The following is a 15,425-nucleotide window of genomic DNA, read 5'->3' on the forward strand; positions in this document are numbered from 1 at the left end:
AGATATTCTACTGCAAGTTCACCTGTAGTGACAGACAATGTCACTGGTCTCTTGGTGATCTCACTTGACCTTTGACTTTGGTCCCTTTGTGATGTCATGTGAAATATAGAATGTGATCCCTTTGTGATGTCATAGAACAGTCATCAGAATGTCGCTGCAGCCTGAATATCGTCCATTTGTTTTCATTACTTAGTGGGTGAAGGCGATTTTTACTTGCGCTTAGCAAATTTTAGTGTTATATAAAATATAATACCGAATAATAGAAGGCCTGTTAGAAGAGCAGTTCCAGGAGCCATCCGAGAGCGCTCTAGAGTGGACAGGACCTTCCTCAGCCCAGAATTTAATCTATGGAGCTGAATATGGAGAGTTTAAGGAAGAGAAAGAGAGAGAGCATAGATGAGGTGCCAAAAAAAAGGAAAATAGAAACATCAGAGGGTGATAAAGATGGCACCAACCAAAGCCTTATCAAGGCTCCAAAGAGACCTGGAAGCCCGATACAGCAAAGTATCGAGAGCAAGAGGAAAAGGGGCCAAGCGATGGGGGACAAAGCTGATGATGAATCCAGCGTCTCCCCCAAAGCTGAACCTGAGCTGAATATGGAGAGCTTGAGGAAGAGAAAGAGAGAGAGCATAGATGAGGTGCCAAAAAAAAGGAGAACGGAAACATCAGAGGATGAAAAAGATGGCACCAACCAAAGCCTTATCAAGGCTGCAAAAAGACCTGGAAGCCCGATACAAGAGAGTATCGAGAGCAAGAGGAAAAGGGGAGAAGCGATGGGGGACAAAGCTGATGATGGATCCAGTGTGTCCCCCAAAGCGGACATTGAGCAGCTGTCAGGTGAGTACAGAAATAAGACCCCGAGAGCCAATAGCCCCAATGTAGTAATTGATGGGATTATGAACCTTTAGAATACCCCACCTATTATGATTTTTGTGCCTTTTCTCTTTGATACCTTCTAATATTGTTCTACCCCATGTTGTAATTGCTATAGGAGGCCACATTAGCATTATATAGGAATAATACATCTTATTTCTGCTCTCTCCATCAGGGACAACCCCGGCTGAATCTCCCATCATTGTGACTGGACTGGAGAGCTTCACCTTCCATAAAATCCTTGGAGAGGGCGGATTTGGTAAAGTAAGTATTAGGGATTGTGGTGACGTCTTCCTCATGTGTGATGTGGATGATATGACCCTAGGAACATCACTGCTTCACATCTTCTCGTCACGTCTCATGGCAGGACGGGCCTTTCCTCCAGTTCTAATGCTTTGTATCCTCCAGGTCATGTTGGCCACACATAAAGCCTCCCAACAACAAGTGGCAGTGAAGATGGTGAAGAAGAGGCGCCTACTTAACAACTCAAGAGACGAGATCCTGATAGAACGACAGGTCCTGGAGATGACTAGGAAGAGTCCATTCATTACTCTGGCTTTTGCCACCTTCCAGTCCCAGGTAATCCCTCCATAAGTACTCCTATACTTACCCCTCTATAGTTACCCCAATATATATCACTTGTAAGGCCACATCTGGAATATGGGATTCACTTTTGGGCTCTACATTTTAAAAATGATGTTCAGAAGTTAGAGTCTGTTCAAAGGCAGCAACTAGATTATTGCAAGGAATGGAGGACTCCCATATGATGAGAAGTGGAAAAGTTGGATTTGTTTAGCTTATAAAATAAGACTTTTCACAGGAGATGTCAATTTATATGTATGAATACAAAAGACTGGAACATGACTTATTCCTTCCAAAGACAATACTAAGGACTAGGGGCACTCTCTGTGAGTGGAAGAAAGGTGATTACGGCAGCTAAATAGGAAAGGGTTCTTTACAGTTAGAGCATTCACACTGGAATGCCAAACCACAAGAGGTAGCAATGGCTGACACTATCACAACTTTTATATCTGGACTCGATGATTTCCTTAGTGCACACAACATTGTTGGTTATAAATGATTTAGTTACAAAATGTATAATTGGTGGAGGAAGTTTGAACTACATGAACCAAGGTCTTTTTTCAACCTATTTAGCTATGTAAAAGGCTCACAATCTAACAGCTCTGAGACTTCTATATATTCTATGAATGCCTGTCCATATGGCCATTCAATGTTCTTCTAGGACATTACCATAGTATTACATGTATTATAACATTACCACCAGTGCCCCATATCTAGACTATACCAGTAACACCTATTATCTCCCCTGCTTTATCACAGGACTACTTATTCTACGTCATGGAATATCTCAGCAGAGGAGACCTTCTAGACATCATGTCAACCAATGCCCCATTTCCCATTTCAGCCACCAGGTAAGACAGAACATGGATATATGACTTAGGAAAGACTATCTGACGGCTTTGCATTGCTATACTAGCCCTAGCCCAAAAAAACACCTTTTCCAATTTCGTAAACTAAAATAAGACACAAAGACTGTGTGACATTGGATGTAAAAGGCCACAACAGCCCCGTTTATTAACAACAAACAATCAGTAACATATCTTCCATAAACATAGTAATAACTCCATAAAACTACCAGCAAAGGAGGGGGGGTAAGTGAAGAGTCCGGTTGTACATGATTGCAACACCAGCTCCACCACGTGCTCTCAGCCGCACCACACCGGTTCAAGGACATCCAGCCTTGTGTGGCCCAACCAATGTCCCGCTGGAACCCAGCCAAGCAGGGACCCAAATTAACATATTCTGCTGAGACTCAGCACAACAGGGACCCTCCTTAACCAACTATACCATTGCACCACCAGGGGTAACCCGTTCCTGCACTGGGTTACCCTCCGCTTTTTGTGCAATCCACCGACTTCAAATACCCCCCTCCTTTCTAACACAGCGAGCTTGTATGATACCTTGTAAGTGCGAGTCCCGCCACCAAAGATCAACCAGGGCCTTCACCATGGCCCCCCAAGTACGCCAATATCTCGATGGCAATACCAAATGGGCTCAAATGAATCCCAGTGAACATCACAACTCACCAGATAGAGACTCCAAAATCCAGTGCCGCATCACTGCTCCGCCCCTGTGGTAGTTTTTTAAAAAACGTGCCCTGTCACCCAACTGTGCATACCTCCAGAACAAGTGAGCCACTATATCCGACCACACGAGCACAATACCCGGGCGGGAAGACAAGGGCCCAAGGCAGACAAGCTTGATGTCATGGATCAAGTCCCTGGACACCCTGGTCCAAGAACATCTCACCCATGTGCAGTACCAAAATATCCGGTGGTCCATCCAACCTATGTGATAGCACCAGTCCTCAAATACCCACTTCAGGGCCATTACCATAAACTAAAGTTTCCCCTCCTCCCTGGCAACATTGAACTGCTGTCCATCAAGCCAAGCACCGGCCTGAAGGGAATTATTTAATTTTACCAACGTGCTAAAACGCCCCCACCCCAAAAGGGGGGGTTCCAAATACATAAAATAACAGGACACACCTCCGACTTCGGGGTACAAACCAAACGACCTATATGCCACAAAGTTTGCCATACCATACATAACTAGCCAACTGAGCCCAACCAATTGTACGCACCTTAAGAGCCCCAAAGACCCCAGACCAGCAGCCACTACCGCTGCCCTACTCCAAAGATGAGACACAAACTTCTCACCCATTCTGCCACTATAATGCGGATCCAACGACACCCCCTAACTGAAAGGAAGGCAACCCTGATTTGTCCTGAAGTCCCAAAGGAATCCGGACGCACCCCTCACTACACCAGACCCAGTGACACCACCTTCCGACAAACCCTGCACCAACCAAGTGCCCAACGCCAACCACTTCCCTGAAACTCGGCCTTCAACCGCTGAAAGCAACACCAGACCCTATACACAACGCCGCTTGTATCCACAAACTGCAATTATATCATGGCCTCTGGCCAACCTACCACCCGCTTCCCGATCCTTAAGTTCCATCGCCAGGGAGGCTAACACGATTGCTACCGCGAACACATTCCCAGACCAAAATGCCCCCCAGCAAATCTGTCTAGGGACGATTCTAGATTCCTGCAGGTACCGAATGACCACCCACCCCACAGACGTGCCATATACATCTACACTACAACAGACCTCCCCCTGACCAATCCCATTACCCCACAACCCCTATAACTCCACCTCACAATTTTCCCTGCATAAAATGCACTACACCTTAATCCCTCTTTAGTTATGCAAAGAATAACAAAGTTTATTGATGCACAAAAATGCAAGTCACACAAAAAATGGCCATAATATATAACCATTAAAAACACCATAAATATGGGGAAAATAACCCTTGAAATGGGACAGAGAGATGGCTAAATAGCCATAGGATATGAATAGCCTAAGCCAATGAAGGATGTATCCTATAGGCTGTATCATGCATAAGTATATCATGTATAAACATTTACCAATGATGGATTATATCATGCATGAGAACATCAAAGAAGTCATGAATTGTTGTATTATGCCAAAAATCACAATTGTACAAAAACCCAATAGGCTATAATGGATATTTCCTGGAAATATAAACTGATTAAGGCCCTGTGCGCACTTACCGGATTTTGCCGCGGATTTTCCGCGGATTTGCTGCATGTTTCGCTGCAGAAAATGTTCATAACATCTCTGCAGTGAATCACCAGCAAATCCTATGGAGAAAAAAAATCCTGTGCGCACTGGGCGGAATTTGACAGCTGCATGTTTTGCTGCGGGAATCCCGCAGCAAAAACAAGTGCATGTCACTTCTTTTCCGCACATCGCTGCGGGATTTCACTCCATTGACTCCAATGTTAATCATGAAATCCCGCAGGGAATAACGCAGGCAGCAAATTCTGTGCGGTTCACTGCGTTTTCCTGCGTTATTCCCTGCGGTATTTCGCGGTTTACCTCCGGTAATGTACATCGCTTGCCTGCGGTTTTGCAGGGAAGTGATGTCATTACAGGAAGAGGAAGCAGAGCAGAGAGTAAACACACACATCACACTCACACAGACATCACAGACATAGATCACATAGAACACAGACATATAGAACACACATAGAAAGAAAACGGAAATATAGAAAACAAAGAACGTGGGCTCCGCTGTATATTTACCTTCCAGCCGAGGTAAGCACACAGTGGCGGCCCGGTATTCTCAGGCTGGGGAGGGAGAGGGGCAGGGGTAATATCCCCCGCCTCACTCCCCCTCCCGCAGCTGAGAATATCAGCCGCAGCTGCCCCGGGACTGTCGCATACATTATGCGGCAGTACCGGCGTGTCCTCGGCTCTTCTTGCTGCCGTGTAGCAGTGGCAGCAAGGTAATACAAGGGGTTAATCGTGGTGGATCACCGCCATTAACTCCAGGCTTGATCATGGCAGCGTCTATGTGACAGCTGACATGATCAACCCGTAAGTAAAGTGAATAAAACACACACACAGAAAAATCCTTTATTTTAAATAAAACAAACAAGCCTCGTTCACCATTTTATTAACCCCTCCCGCAGCAAAGCTCCGGCGTAATCCACAGCTCCGGCGTAATCCACAGGGTCCTGCACTGCTGACATCCAGCCGCGATGTGTCACAGACACAGCGCTGAATGAATGCAGCAGCCAGCAGAGGTAATTACCGGTCATTTCCCACGGCCGGTAATGTGAACTCACTGTCGACCGTGGGAAATGCAGCGATCTGTCCTCTATCTATCTATCTATCTATCTATCCCTCTATCTATTCTTCTGTCTATCTACTATCTCAGAATTAAATGACTTTTTTTTTTTTTTTTTTTCAATGTGCTTTATTGCATTGAATGCAATAAAGCACATCCCAACCCGCACGCGGCAAAACCGCGGCAATACCGCGAACAATACCGCATGCGGTTTTCGGGTGCGGTTTGCCGCGTTTTTTTACCGCGGGTACGGTAATCTTTAAGAGCCTGCGGAATGTACGCACGGAAATTTCATTTCCCAGTGCGCACATAGCCATAGTCAGTAAAATACAAATGTGACAATAACAATAGTCACTGAAAGACAGGCAGTGCTTTATGTAAAAGCACTACATGTCCCAGGAAAAGGGGGATCCCCATAAAGATAAGCCTCCATACCAGTGACTATTGTTTCAGTGATGGCATAATACAACAATTCATGACTTCTTTGATGTTCTCATGCATGATATAAGCCTACAGGATACATCCATCATTGGCTAATGTTTATACATGATATACTTATGCATTATACAGCCTATAGGATACATCCTTCATTGGCTTATGCAGGCGTCACACGGGGTGATATGTCGTGCGATCGCACCTGCCCCCGTCGTTTGTGCGCCACGGGCAATTAGTTGCCCATGGCTCACAAAGTCGTTTAATCCCCATCACACGTACTTATCTGCCGGACGACCTCGCTGTGGGCAGCGAACATCCACTTACTGAAGTGGGAGGGACGTTCAGCGTCACAGCGACGTCACAGCGACGTCACACAGCGGCCGCCCAATAGAAGTGGAGGGGCGGAGATGACCGGGACGTAAACATCCTGCCCACCTCCTTCCTTCCGCATTGCCGGACGCAGATAAGCTGTGTTCATCGTTCCCGGAGTGTGACACGGAGCGATGTGTGCTGCCTCGGGAACGATGAACAAGCGGCGCAGAGAAGAATAAATGACTTTTTGAAACTGAGCGACATGTCAACGAGCAACGATAAGGTGAGTATTTTTCCTCGTTCACCGTCGCTTGTAGCTGTCACACGCTACGATATATCAAACGATGCTGGATGTGCATCACTTACGACGTGACCCCGCCGACATATATCGTCCCATGTGACGCCCGTATTAGGCTATTCATACCCTATGGCTATTTAACCATCTCTCTGTCCCATTTCAACTTTGTTATTCTTTGCACAATTAAGTACTCTGGTCCTCCTGTTTTAGGTATATGCTATAGAGCAGGGGTGGGGAACCTTTTTCCTGCCGTGGGCCATTTGGAATTTCCTACTAACCTATGGGGGCCGCACAAAATTATCAACTTGAAAAGTACCCTGGTATATTTGGTCAAACGATTAATTAACTCACCCCTAGTGTGGTGGCTGGAGCTGCTTCTTTGGTGAGGCTGTGATGTTCGGTGATATTGATCATCTTGTTTCTCACAGCTGCTGGGGATATATGTCACAGGAGGGGCTGAGGCATATACATCACAGGAGGGGCTGGGGATATATGTCACAGGAGGGGCTGAGGCGTATACATCACAGGAGGGGCTGGGGATATATGTCACAGGAGGGGCTGAGGCGTATACATCACAGGAGGGGCTGGGGCATATACATCACTAGGGGGGCATGGACAGCCCTGGCGATGGCACAGACATGACTGGGGACAATGACAACACTAGGTGGCAGCACGGACAGCACTAGCTGGCAGCACAGACAGCACTAGGTGGCAGCACAGACAGCACTAGGTGGCAGCACAGACAGCACTAGGTGGCAGCACGGACAGCACTAGGTGGCAGCACGGACAGCACTAGGTGGCAGCACGGACAGCACTAGGTGGCAGCACAGACAGCACTAGGTGGCAGCACAGACAGCACTAGGTGGCAGCACGGACTGCACTCGGAGGAAGCACGGACGGCACTCGGAGGCAGCACGGACGGCACTCGGAGGCAGCACGGACTGCACTCGGAGGCAGCACGGACTGCACTCGGAGGCAGCACGGACTGCACTCGGAGGCAGAACAGACTGCACTCGGAGGCAGAACGGACTGCACTCGGAGGCAGCACGGACTGCACTAGGAGGCAGCACGGACTGCACTAGGAGGCAGCACGGACTGCACTAGGAGGCAGCACGGACTGCACTAGGAGGCAGCACGGACAGCAATAGGGAGCAGCACGGACAGCACAAGGTGGCATCACTAGGGAGACACAGACAGGACTGGGGAAGCATAGAAATCACCAGGAGGGCACGGACTGGGGGGCATAGACAGCAGTGGTGAATACAGACCACTGGAGGGTACACAGTACTGAGGGGTGGCACACAGCACTGGGGAGCACGGACAGCATACTGGGGCACAGACAGCACTGACCGTGGCATGGACAGCACTGGTGGCAGCATGGACAGCATTAGGTGATGCGGACAGCACTGGGGGAGCACAGACATCACCCAGGGGGTACAGACAGCACAAGGGAGGCATGGACAGCAGTGAAGGGGTTACACAGCACTGAGGCGGTACACAGTGTACTAGGGGGTACACAGCACTGGGGGTACACACTGTACTAGGGGGTACAGAACTGGGGGTACACACAGCATTAAGGGGTACACCCTGTACTAGGGGGAACACAGCACTGGGGGTTCACACAGCATTAGGGGGTACACACTGTACTAGTGGGTACACAGCACTGGGGGTACACACTGCACTAGGGGGTACACAGCACTGAGCAGCGGTAGCAGCGATGGGTTGAGCACTCACAGTTCTGGGGTGGGGGAGGAGTCACACACACAGCACAACACAGGTCCGGGAGGCTGGTAAATCTACTGCAGCTCTGTGACTTTATCGCAGCGTGCTGCTTACCCCGCCCACCAGAGCACACTAGCACAGGTCGTGGTTAAGCCTAGAATGTATGGGCTGCAGTCAGGTCCTGGAAGTCAGGATCTGGATAGAGCCCATACATTCTAGCATCTACTCTCAGGTCATCAGGCAGTGGGATTTAAAGGGCCAGCAGCCGGGAAAAGCGCGGCTGCCGCCAGAGCACAGCGGTCCACGGGAATGTGCCCGGGGGCCGCATACAAAGTCGCCATGGGCCGCATATGGCCCGCGGGCCGGAGGTTCTTCTTCCCTGCTATAGAGTAAGTGCTAGGCACAGTTAGACCCCATTGTGGGCTTCCGTGACCTCAAATTTGTATAGTCATTGTTATGAGGTATATTTTTCCTCCTTAGTTATGTTGCCGTCCCTTGAACCCCTTTGGGGCACCCAGTCCAGGCTGTCTTTACATGAAGATGATGGTTGTCAGGCTCAAATGGCTTTACGTCATTATTCGCCTCAGTTTAGTTTCATGAAATGATGGATGTTGATCATTTTCTGTTTTATTTCTCATTAGATTTCTTGCTGCTGAGCTGATCTGTGGGCTGCAGTATCTCCACTCCAGAGGCATCATACACAGGTAGGTGCAGTACGTCTTCTCTGTAGACCTGGTATATAAACTCTTATACCCTCATCCTAATACCCCCTGTAGACATTTGATATCTCAGGCCCTAAAACGTTATCAGCCCGGCTAATATAATAATTGCATTATGGTATTTTTTAAACTCTTTCCAGAGACATAAAACCGGACAACATTTTACTGGACAGCACCGGTCACTTGAAGATCGCTGATTTCGGTCTTGCAGTGATGAACATCTTTGGCGATACCAAGACTTCAGGTTGGGCCGGGACTCGTTTATACATGGCTCCTGAGGTGAGGAATCATCTACATGTCCCTGAGGGATCACTGATATATCAGGCTGGACATCTTCATGTCTTCTGCTGGTTGGACAATGTTCTTATTGTATTTTTCATGTCTTTACAGATTCTTCAAAACAAGCCCTACAATACGGCAGTGGACTGGTTCTCTGCTGGTCTGGTGATATACATGATGGCTACTGGCAGACATCCATTCTATCGAGGGAAAATTGGTAGGGCCCTTAAAGCAATAATCAATGATGATCCTGTCTTCCCAAATGAAATGGACCCCCAACTCAAAGCCATCATTAATGGGGTGAGTATAAAGACACATCTCAGTAATACAGCGAATATATGTAATGAAATACACAATGGAGGATGACTGGAGACTCAATAATCATCTTCATTATATGTTCCCAGCTCTTGGATAAGTCAGCAGAAAGTCGGCAGAAATTTGTGGAGAACATCAGAGATCATCCATTCTTTATGGAGATCAACTGGACAGATATAGAGGAAGCCACAGCGTGCCCTTCATTCCAGCTACCCCCTGTAAGTAAATGACCCAGAGAAGATGGTGGCAGTAGTACATTTCTGTTGTTTCTTCTTTATGAACGCTCTCACTCTTGTATCTTCTTTCCGCAGCCACCAGTGATGACATCTGATACAATGAAAGACGTCCTGTGCTTTACTGAAGCTAACAATACACCAATAGCCGAAACAGGTCAAAACCTGTTCTGTGGATTCACATTTGCCAATGAAGGATGGAAGGTCATAGAATCAATACCAAAACCTGTAATATCTAATCGAAGGCCTGTAAAACCCCATCGGAGGTGAGTCAGTGTAAATGGGACGGGGATAGGGGGACTTTTTGAGGCTCATTTCTTATCCTATGAATCTGTCAGCAGAGTGTAGTGTGGAAACCTCTTACTGACTGCCACTTACACGTTATCCCTTTAGGACAGTCCCAATTCATGTGTCTTATTGCAACATAAGGATTCTTTCTAACCTATTATCTCTCCCGACAGGACATTTGGCAGTATTGTGAAAGACGCCTTCCACAGGATCTGGAGGAGGATAAAACCCTGGAAGTGAACAGCCTGAGAACCGCTGTTCACCGGTTCCTATTCCATCAGCACTAGGAGTGTCCTGAGGGCCGTGACCTGCAGTGCAGCCATATCCACTCCTCTGCCCTGCCATAATCAGGGCTAGGGGTTATTGCTGCATCTGCAGGGTCTGAATACAAGGAGAAGCTGGAGACCATGAAAATCCTACCAGGAGTCACTAATATGACCGCGGACCAGCATTTCTGGATGACATGTTGCCTCGTGCCCCCAGGGAAGGGCACTTATCCTTAGGTCATGGTTCCCTAGAGGTTTCCCCCACAGGGGGTTTTTCCTCTCCTGAGTGCCGATGGATAAACACAACAATGGCAACTTGTAGTCCTTTGCCCTCGGTGGAGCTCACACCACTAGTGGCAGAGAGGAACCTAAAAGGACATTTACCAGCAATAAACAAAACCATTCACCATCATGTGCTAGTAGTAGTAGCAATTTATTTTATATGTTCGTGGATAAGTAATTTACATCCTACCCCTTAAGAGCACAGGGTGCATGTAATGTGGTGATAACGCGTATCCACTTTTCATTGGTACAATTTTGGGTTACATCAAACTTTTTGGTCAATTTTTAATCTGTTTTTGGAGGGGTGAAGGAAGGAAGAAATGCTTTCCTGCTGTTTAGGGTGGATTTTCATTTGGGCAAAAGAAATAAGATATAAATGTTATAGTTTCAAGTGGTTACAGGTACAGAAATCCCAGTTATTATAGATAAAAGTGTAAAGTGCAGGTACACGTCACGGCTGAGCTCCTGACTATCGGTTACTATTCTTGGCAACAGTTTTGAAAAATGTCTCCTATTATTGTGTTTATTCATTCAAGCTCAACCAGGGAGTAACACCTCTGTATAAACCCACCTTCACTCCTCAGATTTCCATACAATACACCTGTCCAATCCAAAGGTGACACTTTCACTGGCTACCAGGTATATGGCTTTGGCTACTGCCCTCTGTTCAGCTTCTTCCATTAGTGTACATGTATGGACCTCTGGATCGGCCACCACTGTCTCCTGCAGGATGATCGGTCCGGGGGAGCTGCCATCCTATACAATAAAGTGCAGATGGGTTTACTTAGTATAGTAAGGCATTAGATCCTGACAGTAATAAGCTGATAATCTATTGACCCTGACTTTGGCCCAGCCGAAAATACAGCCATGACAGTCCTGGGTCCTTCGTTTCTCATCAGAGTTCTGCAATTGCATTAGATCCCAGTCTAACCACCTAGAAGCCGCGGCTAGTATAGGTAGCAGCATCTAGGGGTTAATAAAGTAGCGCTATCTTGCTATGTCGTCTATGTACCCACTGCTGTACAGCAGCGAGCACAGGGATCCGCAGCACTACTATCAGACAGGTAAAGCAGCTGCTGTTTATAGATGGTGGCTCACACTTACAGTCTCAATCATTGCTCAATAGGTAAATGGGAAAAAATAATAGAAAAGAAAGTGATGGATCCTGTTACTGCACAAAGTGTAAAGTGCAGCACCTCCTACCCACACTAATTCTATATAGCAGCCTGAAATTCCCTGAACATGAGGGAAGCGACATAGTGAATCAGAAGAACTATACTACATTTCTGTCACGCACAGACCAGGGGATGTCCGGCGCACGGCGCATCAGACGTACATGGACCAACTACTCTCCAGTGCACCACGAAACTCACCGGGAACACTTTAACAGCGGTGGGCACAGCAGTCAGGGAGTGGGAGGATGGACACCTCCTCTACTCATCTGACTGACCCTGCCCTCCCTAGCTAGCCCTATATAGGTTCCTTCACCCAGTCATCAAGCAGGATATCTAATGCCCTTGCAAATCCCTGAGCTTACCCTCACTAGTGAGTTGGCCGGCGAGCAATACTAGTTCCACCGCTGCACTAGTCAAGTTCTTGGCTGCAGTCAGAAACCAGGACTACAGCCTACACCGCTTCAGACAGCAACGGCTCCAGAAGCTCCTTCCACCTCAACGCTAAGTCTCAGATTGAGGATTCAGTATAACCCGCGTACTCTACAGGAAGGTGTGACCATACATAGGGGATAAGAGTGGTCACAAACCGGAAACACCAGAGGAAAGGAATTGGACACTACTGGCAATGAAAACTGACATTAACCCTTGATACACATAAAAGAAAGAAAACACATTTAATCTCCAAAGTCTCAGAAGCCAAAGTGAGACTCGGAGCCCAAACCTGGTAAATAATGGAAGAGAAAAAAGCGTACTACGAAAATGGGATCACCCCATAAAGATATAAATACAAAGCAAATTTTTATTAGAGTGAAAAAAAACCTCATCAAATGAACCAAACATTAAAAATTTACATGAGTATAAAAAGACACCCTGATTCCCTCCCCGCAAGAAATATGTCATTATATCCTGAGTATACCAAAAATCTAAATGATACATAGGAAAATGGTTAATAACACTTGGGACCCAGAAAAATAGAAAAACCTCAAAAAGGTGCAAGTAAAATATACAAATGGCAAGTAATGCTGATAATAACCGTTAAAGAGCCCAAAAAGACCTTCTATATATTATAGCCTGGTGTAGATTTCTCAAGAGCCAGCTTGAATGGCCTTTTCTTAAGAATCCTATCAACACTGTGTTTATCCCTGTTGCTTGTGCACCTTTTTCTACCACACTTTTTCCTTCCACTCAACTTTCCTTTATAGATAATGTGTCATATTTTTTTATTTTTGTATTAAGAACAGTGATTATGGAATCAATTATTTTTAATACAAAATTAAATTCACTGTTTATTTAGTTTTTATTTAATTCTATTTTTACTGAAACATTGGGGGCTGCCATCGTGGAGTAACAACACTTACTCACCTCATTTATGGCAGCTATCAGTGCATTGGGTGTGATAGTCGCTCTCCAACCCTATTCTGTAACACTGAGAACTCTCTGCTGTGAGCTGAAGATGCTCCCTAGGCTCACAGCAGACAGCAGAGGGAGGAGATCGCCGCCATCTTTGTGGAGCCCACAGCGTATGCGGTGTTCTGCACTTTCCCCCTGTCACCTGCTCGGGATGAGGTGAGTACCGGTACCGGGCAGCAGTGGTTTCACCGTAACTGATCCTGGCGTGCTGCTCGCCACCCCTCCCCCGCCGCTGAATGCCCACTCCACCGCGTGTGCTCACCTTGGGCATACAGTGGGACATGACATACAGTGGGACATGGCATACAGTGGGGCACAGTATACAGTGGGACAGGGCATACAGTGGGGCACGGTATACAGTGGGACATGGCATACAGTGTGGTGCAGAATACAGTGGGGCGCAGGATACAGTGAGGCACTATGCCAACTTTCCTTAGTGACACTTTACACATATTAGGATCCCTTTTACGGTCCCCAATAAAATGGCTCCGCACTGTGATCCTAAACTTCATCCTTCCATATCCTTTTGGAAACTAAGAATGGGAGGGGTAGGTGACATCACACACAGGAGAGCAGATTCTGCCCACTTTTACTGCAGTTGTAATGTGACCTAGTTGTGCAGTAGGATTTCAGCAGCTGCTCCCCCTAGTGTGTAAGAGTGGAAAATATCAAACTTTTGACTTCCGGGTCCTGCTCTTGCATGGAAGGCAGCATATGAGGAGAGCTCCTGTGTCTTTATCAAGACCCCTGCAGTCCCAGCACACAAACCAGCTGATTAGAGGTCGGAAAGAGGAGATAAGATAGTGTGCATGCCCCTCAGACATAATGGAGAGGTATGTACACAAGAACAGGACTGCAGGAGAAAGATCCCCCTTTGCCCAGAGGAGCAGCCCTGCTAATGCTAAAATGGCTATGGAGGTGAACAAGCCCAGGAAAAGCAATAAACCTGGTAATCAGCTTACCCAGCAGGAGGGAGGGGGTGAGCAGAAGATAAGCACTGCAGGTCTCAGCATTTCTTACAAGTCCCTAGCAGATGAGGTGGAAAAGATGTTAACCCCCAAGCTTCAGGAAATGCTGGAGCAGACAGTGTCTGATGCCCTGAAGCAAATGCAGGAAGCCATCTCACAGCAATCAGAAAGACTGGTTACAGTGGAGAACAGGATCAGCACTGCGGAGGATGAGTTGGGAGAGGTGCAGGCCGAGCTACAAAGAGTCACCAGGCTGAACCAGTAGCTTGCAGATAAAATTGATGATCTGGAGAATCGCTCCAGACGAAACAACTTAAGAATCATTGGGCTCCCAGAAACTATCACCCCTCACCAGCTAATGGGGATATGCATGGAGGACATACCTCACGCTCTGGGGATTGCTGATACACTCAAGGCTGAACGGGCACACAGAGTGGGACCCCTAGCCCAGCACACAAGTGCAAACACACCTTCAAGACCCAGGCCAGTGATTGTCAGATATTTGAACTTTGTGGATAAAACTAACATCTTACAAGCATTTCAGAAGAAGACATACCCCACGGTGGTAAGGGGACATAAGATTCTGATATTCAGTGACTATTCGGCGGAGGTCACAAAGAAAAGAAGAGCCTTCAGCGATGTCTGCACTGAGATTTTCAGAAAGAAGATAAAATTTGCTTTGCAATTCCCGGCCATCCTTAAAATCTTTGCCCCAGGAGGAGGTACAGAGACATTCACGACCCCTGATCAGGCAAGGAGTTATGTGGACAAGACTTTTGCAAAATCATCGCCCCTGGCGAAGAGTGGGGATGCTACTCCCCAGAGGGGGTGAGGACATAAAATAGCCCATACAGGGGAAAAATTGCTGATGATTAATGTGGAGTATTGATCCTGTTTGTAAAGGAGCGATGGGGGAGGGGGATTTGTATGGGGGTCTGGAGTTCATGATGTGGGCCTGAAAGTGTGGCGCCCTGGACTAGCCAGGTCGTCACAGGTACTGCAACACACACCCCCACCCGGAGACAGGCACATCAGCCAGACACAAAATCCTTGTTGCCTCCCTCCAGGGGCTGATGTCCACACCAGGTGGGGTGAAGCCAGGCGGT

At 47.2% G+C, this 15,425-nt stretch overlaps 1 protein-coding gene across 1 annotated transcript; it reads left to right on the forward strand.

Moving 5' to 3' along the window:
- Positions 1-536: 536 nt before the first annotated feature.
- LOC142286197 (protein kinase C theta type-like) lies at positions 537-10,876 on the forward strand. The gene is made up of 9 exons (XM_075333333.1): positions 537-638; positions 1,282-1,452; positions 2,215-2,306; positions 9,026-9,088; positions 9,244-9,382; positions 9,494-9,682; positions 9,787-9,915; positions 10,009-10,196; positions 10,392-10,876. Exons 1-9 carry the CDS (start codon positions 537-539, stop codon positions 10,456-10,458), a joined length of 1,140 nt encoding a protein of 379 aa, XP_075189448.1. The 3' UTR covers positions 10,459-10,876.
- Positions 10,877-15,425: the final 4,549 nt, after the last annotated feature.

This window comes from Anomaloglossus baeobatrachus, chromosome 2 (assembly GCF_048569485.1).
Source record: "Anomaloglossus baeobatrachus isolate aAnoBae1 chromosome 2, aAnoBae1.hap1, whole genome shotgun sequence".
NCBI classification, from domain to species: domain Eukaryota; kingdom Metazoa; phylum Chordata; class Amphibia; order Anura; family Aromobatidae; genus Anomaloglossus; species Anomaloglossus baeobatrachus.

What these genes read in the sequence shown, in the direction of transcription:
- LOC142286197 (XM_075333333.1), top strand. Translation starts at nt 537, where the DNA reads ATGGGGGACAAAGCTGATGATGAATCCAGCGTCTCCCCCAAAGCTGAA. An exon ending in TCCAGAGGCATCATACACAG is followed by an intron (nt 9,089 to 9,243) that starts GTAGGTGCAGTA and finishes AACTCTTTCCAG; the next exon opens with AGACATAAAACCGGACAACA. An exon ending in GTTTATACATGGCTCCTGAG is followed by an intron (nt 9,383 to 9,493) that starts GTGAGGAATCAT and finishes ATGTCTTTACAG; the next exon opens with ATTCTTCAAAACAAGCCCTA.